Source organism: Nyctibius grandis, chromosome Z (genome assembly GCF_013368605.1).
Source record: "Nyctibius grandis isolate bNycGra1 chromosome Z, bNycGra1.pri, whole genome shotgun sequence".
In the NCBI taxonomy this organism is placed as follows: domain Eukaryota; kingdom Metazoa; phylum Chordata; class Aves; order Nyctibiiformes; family Nyctibiidae; genus Nyctibius; species Nyctibius grandis.
This window is the reverse complement of record NC_090695.1, coordinates 66,800,539-66,813,210: the sequence shown is the minus strand read 5'-3', so window position 1 is coordinate 66,813,210 and position 12,672 is coordinate 66,800,539. Positions and strand designations below refer to the sequence as shown.

At 39.3% G+C, this 12,672-nt stretch overlaps 1 protein-coding gene across 1 annotated transcript in view; it reads right to left on the bottom strand.

Moving 5' to 3' along the window:
• Positions 1-2,743: 2,743 nt before the first annotated feature.
• Positions 2,744-12,672, bottom strand: part of CNTNAP4 (contactin associated protein family member 4) — a 246,282-nt gene continuing 236,353 nt past the window's right edge. The window contains exons 23-25 of the mRNA XM_068422299.1: positions 9,535-9,753; positions 9,101-9,172; positions 2,744-2,937 (exon numbers count right to left, since the gene is read on the bottom strand). Coding sequence (XP_068278400.1) covers positions 2,744-2,937; positions 9,101-9,172; positions 9,535-9,753 — 485 coding nt within the window. The remainder of the gene's footprint in view (positions 2,938-9,100; positions 9,173-9,534; positions 9,754-12,672) is intronic.

Genomic DNA, 12,672 nt, shown 5'->3' with positions numbered 1-12,672 from the left:
ATAAAAGTAAAAGCAAGTGATTGAAAAGTTAAGTTCTCATACTTCCAACTTGTCCTGGTGTGAGTATCCTTTAGGTTTTATTAGGTTAGTATATGGGTAAGTCTTATATGAATAGTCTGTCTTTTATTGTTCAATGAAAATGCCCATTTCGATGATCTAACATATTATAATTAACACCATCATACAAGTTTTTTCCCACATGGTTAGTACATCCCACGTTCATTCAAATGGAGTTGTCTGGCGCTCATCGGTGTCAATAGATTTGTTGATATAAGTGACACAAAAGAGACACTGACATATCTGTCACAGGAAGGGAAAGTCTCTTGAGACGCAGATGGTTTGAGTTACAGAGAAGTCCACAGAAGGATTCCTCTTGAGTTCTATTCAATTTAGGCCTTGAAAAGAAGGAGTCATAATTTTCACTTTAAAGTAACTAACTAGACTGAGAGGGTCCAAAATAGCAAGCGTAAAAATTCAATGTCTTCTCATGACCCATGTGAGGCTTTCATCTCCTATACTCCCCATCCACAAAACAGGGTATTCTCATCCGTATCGCTTACTGGGAATAGTCCAGTAGCATTCCCTCACCATGTTCAATCCTTTCTAAAGATGACCTATGGCCATGGACCAAACTGTATCAGCAAATACACTAACACATACCCAGTTCGTGGGTACACATGGATACCCAGTTCTTGGTCCTGGGTCTTCAGCCTGACTAATCTACCAGAGATGCATACAGAATTGCAAAAATTAGAAGAACAAAAAACCAGTGCATCTTAGTCTGAACAATCTCTGATTGCAGAGCCTCTAGGTACAAAAAAAAGAAAATAATTTGTTCCTAAAAAACCCAAGTAAACCTGTAGAGAAGGAAGCAGAAAAGGAACTGTAGAATTCTGAAAGTAGAAAGTAAAGACTGATGGAAGAAAATAAGCTTAAAAAAATGATATCTGATGGACATTTATATTTACAACTACCATTTATATAAAGAGATTTACATATTACAGGTTTTGGCACACTGTGTCAGGTTTCCATGTCTTTATCATGTTCTTGGGCATCTATGATAAACATTTTCTAAACCTCACAGTCTAGGGTCTAGCTTTGATTCTCCTCACTGAAAGAGGAGAAAAGCGATGACTGTTATCATTGCTTTCAATGGGAGCAGATATAAATCAATTCTGAAAGATGTTTAAATTCTAAACTCAGGTCTACAACAGCACAGAATTCCTGACGTTTTTTCTCAGATCCAAGCTCTAGGCACACAGTTTTCTGTCTGGGGAAAAAACAAAAAAAAACACTACCACCACCAACAAAAAATTCCTTTGTGTGTGGGTCAGTTACCTAAATACTGATATCTAGTGCCATTTTCAATGCCTTGGGGTATTCTACCCCATTTCCAGATGTCTATTCCAAAAGACACATACCTTCTGCAGATCTTGTGTGACATTCCCACCAGACCACATGAATATTTCAGATACCCTATGGTGTCTAAAGTGACCTTATAATCTTTTGTTTAGACAATTTAACCTACCCTTTATATCTGATAAATTGTTTATTCAACATCGTAGACAGCTCTCATTTATTCTGTCAGGATAGTAAGCACCTGTTTAATTTTGAGCGGTATAATCTCACAGAGGTATAGTAGGTACTATTAAGGGCGAGGAACAAAAATATTCAAGTAGCAGCCACTCTACTAGACTCTAAATGCCCTACTTCTATTGTCATAATAATCATAAATAATTTCTATAATTTAGAACAACTTAATCTTGAGGTCTGGAGCAGATCATAGATACAATGTTTTCAGAGAATACATCCCAAATAGTGCACAGACCATTACTTCTTGGCAGAAGAATTACTAAATTCCAGGGACAATAATGTTGACCAGCTTTTGGTGTTTTCACTTATGATAATTTAACTATTGTTAATATATTACTTGACCTTTCCAAGAAAATGTCTTGCCTTTTGTGATCCCAATTTTATTTAAAATGCCTAGAATGTGCATAAGTCTAACTTGGTGCCATCACTTGACCATAAGTGAAAACATATTACAAAAAAGATTTTACAACATTTCAACATCCTTTTATAGCATTTCAACACAGCATTGTACACCCTTCAGTTTTAAGTCCTGCTAAGTTTGCCAAAAAGAAGCGATAGCAATGACATTGGTCACATCCCATGTGAAAGAAGTACAGTTTGTTTTGGTACCAAACTCCATGGCTCACAAGCAGAGGCTGACAGCAGCCAACACCAGTTCAAAAGGCATTTTCATTTTGAGGAAGTAAAAGGGATCACTATAATGCAACACAACAGAATTTCTTTAGTAAAATGGGGTATTAGAATCCACCTTTCACCTTGAACAAAATTCCAGAATCCAGTTTTAAGAAAAAGGATGGGAATAACTTCATAAAAATTATCCTATTCAAAAATCATATTCAGTATGTACGGTAAACTTCAGCTGTAGAAGGTCACATCAGAACAGTCGGAAACTACCAACAATGAAATTGGTTACAATATCTAATTCACTGTTACATAAAATGCATTTACGGTATAATAGTTAAGGAATGCATGTAATTTAAAGAGATCCCCTATAGCAATCACTGAGACTGAACATATACAGTATAACAAGTCTCAAATCTGTTGCATTTACTGTAGAGTGCAAGAGCTTTTTCTGTCCATTGAGAGCCCCTGGCTTAGCAAGAAAGTCAGACTGTCACATTATTATATTAAATTAAATAATGAATGACAATCAGAAGAAGTATTCCTTTTGATTTTCATTGGCTGTATTTTGCATGCTGAGCTCACTTTTCAGTGCAGATTCAGCACTGTCTTCATTTTCAGATCCTTTTGCCTCATTTTTTGAGTATATGCCTTTTTTTTTATAAATGCGTATGGCTATGGCAGTGATGCAAAGTAGGATGAATATCACTACGGCTATCACACCTAGGAGAAGAAAAGAGAGAAAAATCAAGATAAAAGATAGACAAATAATAACTCGTGTGCTAGAGAGTGGAACAAAGAAGGAATGACTATCGCATAACTGAGGGTGTTGCAGGGAGCCTGAGAAATAAGAAGCCATCTGTGCTTTCAGAAACAGTACTGTAGCATAAGATTCATGGTGACTGTTTTGAAATTTTGCACACTGTTAATACCAAAACCAAGTTCCACAGAATACTATAATTTTTGAGACTTGTGAATGGAAGACCAGTAGGAGTCTTAGGGTATTGTAGAAAAGAGGGTGTCTTTTCCTCCTTCAGCATCAGGCCTTAGCTCTCTGCCAGGCTGGGACATCAAGCCACTGCAGATTTTGCTGTGCCAGTTGGACACCCACAAGGCTATGGGCCTGGATGGGATTCACCCCAGAGTAATGAAGGAACTGGCAAATGAACTTGCCAAACCACTCTCGATTATGTACTGGCAGTCCTGGTTAACTGGAGAAGTTCCAGCTGACTGGAAATTAGCAAATGTAACACCCATCTACAAGAAGGATCGGAAGGATGATCCAGGGAACTATAGGCCTGTCAGCCTGACCTCGGTGCCAGGCAAGGTGATAGAACAGATCATCCTGAGAGCCATTACAAAGCACATGCAGGACAATCGGGGCATCGGGGCCAGCCAACATGGATTCATGAAAGGCAGGTCCTGCTTGACTAACCTGATTTCCTTCTATGACCAAGTGACCCGCTTAGTAGATGAGGGCAGGGCTGTGGATGTAGTCTATCTAGATTTCAGTAAGGCATTCGACACTGTGTCCCACAGCATCCTCCTAGACAAACTGTCTGCCCAGGGCTTGGATGGGTGGACTCTTCGGTGGGTTAAAAACTGGCTGTATGGACGAGCCCAGAGAGTGGTAGTGAATGGGGCAAAGTCCAAGTGGCGGCCGGTCACTAGCGGTGTTCCCCAGGGCTCAGTTCTGGGGCCAGTGCTGTTCAATATCTTTACAGATGATCTAGATGTAGGGATTGAGTGCACCCTCAGTAAATTTGCAGATGACACCAAGCTGGGTGGGAGTGTGAATCTGCTGGAGGGTAGGAAGGTCCTACAGAGGGATCTGGACAGGTTAGATAGATGAGCCGAGACCAACGACATGAGGTTCAACAAGAACAAGTGCCGGGTCTTACACTTTGGCCACAACAACCCCCCAGCAGTGCTACAGGCTGGGGAAAGAGTGGTTAGAAAGCAACCCGACGGAAAGAGACCTGGGGGTGCTGATCGACAGCAGGCTAAACATGAGCCAGCAGTGTGCCCAGGTGGCCAAGAAGGCCAATGGCATCCTGGCCTCTATTAGGAATAGTGTAGCCGTCCAGTCTAAGGAAGTGATCGTCCCTCTCTACTCAACACTGGTGAGGCTGCACCTTGAATACTGTGTCCAGTTCTGGGCCAGGCACTTCAAAAAAGATGTTGAGGTGTTGGAGTGAGTCCATAGGAGGGCGACCAAGCTGGTGAAGGGTCTGGAGGGTCTGACCTATGAGGAATGGCTGAGGGAGCTGGGGTTGTTTAGCCTGGAGAAGAGGAGGCTCCGAGGTGACCTTATTGCAGTCTACAACTACCTGAAGGGAGGTTGTAGTGAAGTGGGAGTTGGCCTCTTCTCCCGGGCAACTAGTGATAGGACAAGAGGACACAGCCTCAAGCTTCACCAGTGGAGGTTCAGGTTGGACGTTAGGAAGGATTTCTTTTCAGAAAGGGTTATTAGACATTGGAATGGGTTGCCCAGGGAGGTGGTGGAGTCACCATCTCTGGATGTGTTTAAGAAAAGACTGGACATGGCACTTAGTGCCATGGTCTAGTTGACAGGGTGGTGTCAGGGCAATGGTTGGACTCGATGATCCCAGATGTCTCTTCCAACCTGATTGATTCTGTGATTCTGTGATTCTGTGATTTGAGGAGCTGTTCTTCAGGGTCTTTCCTGCTAGACAACGAGATGACCAAAGGGCACTACTATGACTTTCTCCTTTTCCCCAACTCTTATGAGTGTTGGACAAAGTACTCTCCCTTTCCTCAGTCCCTCATGTTGCTCAGGACCCTTTCTCACACCACATGTCATCAGGAAGAAAGGGGACATGTGTCCCACCATCACCTTTCACCTGCCAATCGGCTCTCCTATCACTGCTCCAAGTCTGGGGAAGGAATCCAGAGAGCAGAGGCAGAGCAGAACAGGGTGAGTACAAATGTAATAATCTGGAATTCTGAACCAGGTCCTCTATCAGCTCTGTCTGTGTACACCACAAAGTCCAAGCCTCAGTCCCTTTGCAGTAAAAATGGTTGCACAGAATTAGTCTCATTCATATCCAGTATTCCATACAAATTTGTTCAGACCACAGATGACTTGTTCTGACTAAACAATGCCGTTAATAAGGAGAATTTATAAAAGAAAATGTAAAACAGTTCATCATAGCCACTCCAGTGAAAATTGGTCAGTGTATATAGCTGCCCATCTTCAGGTCAAAAGGGACAGAAATTCTAATGTTTGTTCTGCCTCATGGAAGAAAATCTCAACTCCGTTTGACTGCCTTTGGTATATCATAATAGGATGAAGAGGTTTTCATGATCTACATTAGCTAGGGCTCACGTTTCTGTTACTGCATCATTGTAATGAATAGACAGTGGTTAAAATACTAAAATACTAAAATCAACGTGCTCTTCATGTTCAGGGTGAACTAATAGAGGTTTGACTCCTTCATTTCCCTTCAGGTTTGTGGCACTTGTTCTGACATCCTAGCTATGATTTTACTTTGCATGGCTAGATGACCTTGGATTCATAAGTAAACAAGGTCCCTGCCTACACAGATGGTAATGAGCAAGCTTCCTTTTCCAACAGCTTTAACAGCCCCATCTGGTAGGGTAAAATCATCATCAGTACAGCCACCTGCTTTATGGTGTTCTAGCTGATCAGTTAGAAAGCAAAGGGGCAGGAGCATAAGCTTATACAGGGGATTCATCAGATACCATAAGTGCCACATACCTAACACATAAGACATTAAATGGAATGAGTACTTCGTTTTAAAGGCAACTATTTAAGATTTACTGAACTGTTACCAGGACATGCTGCTCCTAGTGCAGCACATTAGGAACAGTAAGGAAAGAGATACTTCCCACCAAGATAAGCATGACCTTACAGTCTTCCAGCCCATCTCCTCTCTTCCTCATTCATCCTCTCACGATGGTCTCAGGCCCTCAAGTTCATGAGTCAGAGGTTGAGCAGGAGAGGAATTTGAGGAGAAATGAAACAGAAGGGAAGCAGAAAGTGCTTGTCAAAGAGGCAGAAAGCAAGACTAGGCTGCAGGGAGGAAAAAAGCACTGAACAGTCTGGGAAACAGTTGCAATGCAGTGCCTAAGCTATACTAGATGAAGGAACAATCTGCTGCATAACTTGGCCACTACGGCAAGAAAAAATAAAAATACATAGTCCCTTAGCACTGTAAATAAAACCAGACCATCCAAAATTCAGCACTTGTAATCTTTTTCGTCCTCTAGTATGTGCAGCCATCCTCAATGGCAGGAATATAAAATTTTTTTGTATGGTATCTCCTTCTCTGGAATAGACTTTGTAATCTGTATAAATCTCATTCTTATTTAGATTAAATAGAACAGTCATTCTTTTGTTTCACAGTCACCATACATGCTCCCTGTAAGGGCTTGTCCATAAACTTTATCTGTCTGAAGTATCTGAACTGGTACAATTCTCAGTTATACTCATTTAAGGGTACTTACATTAAACTTTTACTGAGCAATGTACAGCTTGCTTTATTTTGACTTCTAAACAGCAAGAGTTAAGCAGTACAATAATTGTGAGTGTGAATTCCCAAATGTGTTTGATAACAATAAAATTGTGATGTTATTATCTTAAAAACACTATTATTGTAGCTCGAAGTTCAAAAATTACTTTGTTGTTAGTACACTTAAAAGTGTCCACCCACACTAAATTACATAGCACATAAAGTGATCTTTATGTACAGATACTTACAAAAAATAATACTTATCTTTTGAAACAGCAAAGTAATTTTTGACAAAGTTAGACATGTAGAAGAACTCAGAAACTGTATTTTTAAATTCTGACCTCATCGAATTCAGTTGTAAAATTCTCAGAGTTTGTGTGTATAAAAATATACAGACATAAGTATCACTATACAAGCAAGGAAGCTTCTAGGTTTTATTACCTCTTATTTTAGTATCTTCAGTATTACTGTGTTAAAGGTCACTGACCATACAGTGTGCTCTTGGCAGGCACAGACCATAACAAGTACCATTATTTATATGGCAGACACACGTGTGACTGCAGGTTCTTATCTTAACTTCACCTTCCACAGACCTAAATGCTTTTATCCTCAGTGAGAAGCCGTGGCATCTTTATTCTTCTGAATCACAGAGTCATAGAATCACAGAATATTTTGGGTTGGAAGGGACCTTTAAAGGTCACCTAGTCCAAATTCCTTGCAGTGAGCAGAGATATCTTCAAGTAAATCAGGCTACTCAAAACCCCTTCCAACCTGACCTTGAATGTTTCCAGCGATGGAGCATCTACCACCTCTCTGGGCAATCTGTGCCAGTGTGTCCCTGCTCTCTTTGTAAAAAATTTCTTCCTTATATCTAGTCCCAATCTACCCTCTTTCAGTTTAAAACCATTAACCCTTGTCCTGTTCTGAGCTGTGAGCACACATTACCTGCTCAAGTCCAGCTTTTCATCCACCAGTAACCCCAAGCCCTTCTCTGCAGGAGAATATCACTATGTTGTTTGTCTACTGAGGCTTTTAAAACCCTTAGAAAGCAAATCTATTCAGTATTTAAAAGATGGAGGGGATGACCTTTTCCTCCCCCTGCCCTTTTTCTGTTAACATAACTAATGTAAATCGAAACAGTGAATTATACTGTGAAAATACCGTTTTCATGAGTAAAAACAAGTTTCCTCCCCTCACCTCCTCCCAAGAGAAGAAATACCACCAGAAATTCTCACAGAGGATGATTGTCACAGGAGACAATATTATTCCTTGAAAGAAAAAAACTGAACTGACACAGCCATACACCTACTCCAATACCAATGACAGGAGTTGAAATTCGCCCGAGGGTCCCCAATCTCAAATTCTGCCTATTAAGGCTCACTTGAATACTCTTCAGTCCTGCTGAAGAGGCAGAACTGGTAGGCTTCCCTACCACAATGCAGATGGATCTTGGCTCAAGGATGGTCAGTCAGAAAGACAGAGTAATGGAAATTGCGTATCCTGGTTATTAGTCCTGTGCTTTAAGCACAAGAGGTCTATCCTAAGCTTTATACCATATTTGTTCTGATAGACATAAAAAGTAAAGGGACTATCATCATATTCACTATAGGAGCAGTTGTACATGGTTCTTCCTCTATCCCTTTGTTAAAAATAAGTGTTTTGAAAAAAGTTAATGGATGATCACTTGTAGTTCTATTTGAGCTGATAAAACTGGCTGAAAGAAATAGTAAGAAAGTGGAGGAGAAATAGTAATTCAAAACAACTGTAATTATTTTTTATTATTATTATTCTAACATACATTTTATCTGTAAGCTGTTACTCAATGCAAGTGATAGTCTGTCCAAAAGTATATTGCTTTCCAAATGTGGAACCAAAATGAAACTTGCCTCAATCTGTCAAAGGATTGATTCAAGCAGTCTTAGACCCCATTTTCTCTAGAAAAAGCTTTGATGCTCAGATGTGTTAAAGAAAATTTTGAACCTGGCTGTGTAGCAACATGTAACTTTTTAACAGTCAGGGAGCAAAAATTGTTCTTTCTAAAACATATGCTATTTATCACAACATATCCAAGTACTTTTTAAAGTCATAGACACTAGCATTATTCAGGTTGGAAACCTGTTCTTAGTATCTTAGTATCTTGTGTTTCAGCAGAATATTCCAATGTATAGAAACACTGATGGCATAAATTTACGTAATAAGAAAATATGAGAGCTTTTGATTGCATTTTAAAACAATGTTTGATTTTTGTCTGTCTACCACCTGTAAAAATGTGAAACATTTTTACTAGTTTCCTTATGGGCACAAAACTAACACTGACTTCACTTCAGCATTGAAAGACTCACAGTTATCAGAAAAAAAGGTTCCTGTGAAGTTGTTATAGTCCCTATTACCTCCAATAATTGCAGAGTCACTTCTGATAGCATTAGCTAAGGGCTCTCCCTCATCTATTGGTCCAGAGTGATCTGCAGCAGAAAAAAGGAAAGTGACAGACAAACAGAAGGGTTTTCAAGGAATTCTCACATGGTTACAGCTCATGTACAGTATGGCACAGTAGCAGTAATGTGGGTCTGTAAGCATGCAAAGAACAGTGATGCAGATGATACTTTGCAGAGATAAAGAGAAAAATGTGAAAGTTCAGAGGAAAAGAGAAAGGCTAGAGAAAAGGAGGTAAGTACATATAAAAGAGAACTATATTTCAAACTACTCCTGAGATATTAACCCACGTGGAAAAATAATAAAAAAAAAAGACAGTTGTGATTCAGGACATGAGTACTCTATTTAGATTTTGCTTTAGAGATCAGAACAAGTGATAACCATATGCTACCTGCAAACGAATGGGTTGTTTCACTTGATGTTGAGTCAGCTCCAGTTAAAGTACCACAGTTGGATGCAGTGAAGCGTCCCTTTACAATGACGGGGGCTGAGCTGATGTGGTGCAGTGCAGCCTTCAAAGGAGCAATGTGGTTGAACTGCACTGAGGAGAGACATCCAATAAACCCCTGAGAGTTTGCCTTCATAGTTTCCTCATCTACGTCGCTGTTTTCTGTTAATCAAAAGGAACAGAACACAATTAATCTTAGCACAAATGTACAAAATAAAGTGACAGAAGAATAAATGAATAATTAACCTGTGTTCCTCTGAGTATATTTGAGTTACAGCAACATATGTAGATTCACTGACTCCCTTTCTTGTCTGTCTTTAATGAAAAGACAGTCAGATACATTCAACTCTTTTTTTTTACAGATGACAATTGCTAGTCTGCAGAGGGAAAAGCTTTTAACTTACTATAGCAAGCTCCAAAGAAAAAAAGATTCAAATGCAACTAAAATATTTAAATTAAAATGCAACTTTTTCATTCTGCAAAACGATAATGACAAAGCATGCATTCATGAAAAATAGATATTTTATTATATTTCTTCTCATAAATATATATATTATTGGATTATATTCTTTCCACAGATTCATATATCTACTCTATCCCATCATCATCAAGTCTGTCAAAACAAAAACTCTCTGAAGACCTCAATCCTGGAAATCCACCAAGATATTTTCTGTGAAAACCTAAAAAAAAATTAATGTCGTTCCAATTTACTGTACATTTCCAACATTATACCATTATCATTCTCACTAAGAAAAAAAAAAAAAAAGCAAAAAGCCTCTCTCTTGTTCTCTTGAGCTGCATTTCTGAATGTATGTACCCTGTCAGAGCTCTCTATCTATTCACCAGCTAATGTTCACTAATGCACTACTTTAGCAGTGGAAAACAGTTTATTTACTCTGACAGTTCTAATTGAAGCAGAAACTCTGGAAGTACTAATTATTCAAAGAGGACTTTTAAAGGAAGTATGTTTTCAAGTTTTGTGCAAATCAAATGGGAATTCATCTCATTCATTTCCACCTCTACTTTATCCTAGAACCCATGAATGGACTTGTGATCTTTACAGTGATTCTGTGATTCTGTGTTTTGGTAGAACTGGTTGCAAAATATCACAGCAGCATTATCATCAACTACTCTCTGATTATTGCAATGATTGATGTATTATTAGATAGAAAGATGTGAGCCTAGAGTCTGCTCGCCTACACTGGTGGATTACATAAAATTTTGGATGTTTAACTGCCTGTGTTCTCTCTGTAGCATACACTGCTTCTGATGATGGCCTCACCACACTGAAGGATCTGCTAGATCTGGATGTCTTAAGAAGAAGACTAACCTGAGATGGCAAGAAAAAAATGTCCAAACCCCCTTGTGATAAAAATATTTATCTCTAACTATAAGTAGGATCGAAAACCTCAAGAGTGAAACATTTTCTATTATTTTTCTAGTTTTCTATACCAACCATTTGGTAAACATTTTATGTGTATAATATGAAAGGATATTAGTTATTTAAAATCCTTAAGGTTCACCTGACTCATTAATTAGAAAGTACTGCTGGGATAAAGTAAAACTTCCTATTAGATCAAGCAATCTTACTAGTAAAAGTGATAGGGTTTAGGGAAGACAAATCCTTCTCTGCTTTAGTGCTTAAGTCAAATTTAACTGACTGGAAACAACACACACACACGTTTATCAGACCGTATTTTACAGTAAACTGCAGTTACGCATCCTTAATCATCTTCATAGCAATTCAATTGCTAAGTATACTCAAATTTTTTCAGCAAAGAAAGACAAAATCACTCCACCCACATTGTTATCTTCAAAACGATCCCAAAAGCAAAACACAAACTCAATAACCCTCTTTCTTGAATTCTCCTTCAACCGTCTTTCCTCTGCGAAGTGATGTTGAAAATCAGCAGACATAGCTCCTAGAAGAACATTTTAAGATAAGAACTGTGCAATCAAAAGACTAGCTTTGACCTTTCTGTTTTTATGGTGTCGAAGATTTCAAAATGTTACATGTTCTTGTACAATCTTATTTTGTCTCAAAATTAGAAAAGTCCATAACACATTGGGTAAACTATTGTCTGATGGGTTGGGCTCAAAGTGTTCTAGGAAATGGCGTTCCATCAGGCTGGCAGCCAGTCGCCAGTGGGGTTCCAGTTCAGTTTTAGGGCCAATGCTCTTTAACGTTTTCATAAGTGTCCTGGTTTCATTGGGATTTTTTTTCAGTTTGTGGCCAGCCATGGTGATGAGGCCCATTAGCAGCTAAATCCAGGGCAGCAGACCCAGGCTGGTCCACAGGTGTATTCTGTATCATTAACAATTAAATTCACTATAAAAGGGAGGGCTTGCTGGGGAGAGATGGGGTTTTTTTGCTCTCTTCTTGCTTCTCCTTTTCCTAATTACTGATGATTGGTATTCCTGGACAACCTGCTGCAACCCTGTAGCTAAGTATACTTTTGTGTGTTTTGTGTTAGCATTTGTATTGGTTTCTTCATTTTATTAAATCTGTTTACTTTTTACCCATGAGTCTCGCTCTTTTTCCCAATTTCCTTCCTCAGTTGGAGAATAGACATTAGGTGAGAAAAAAACTTTTATTGTTTAGCCCTGGGTGAAGGCTAAATGAAGAAAATAAGTGATCTGGATGCAGGAGTTGAATGTACATTAAGTAAGTTTACCAATGATATTAAATTAGGAGGGGCTGTGGACTCCCTCAAGGGTAGAGAGGACTTACAGACAGATCTGGATAGACTAGAGAGCTGGGCAATCACCAAACGTATAAAATTTAACAAGAGCGAGTATTGGATTCTCTACCTGGGATGGGGTAATCCTGGTTATACATAAAAATTGGGGGATGAGAGGCTGGAGAGCACTTCCATGGAAAGACACCTGGGGGTTTGGGTTGATGGCAAGATGAATATGAGTTAACAGTGTGCCCTGGCAGCCAAAAGGGCCAACTGTGTCCTGGGGTGCATCAAGCACAGCATTACTAACTGGTCGAGGGAGGTGATTGTCCCATTCTGCTCCGCACTGGTGCGGCCCCACCTCAAGTACTGTGTGAAGTTTTGCATGCCTCAATAGAAG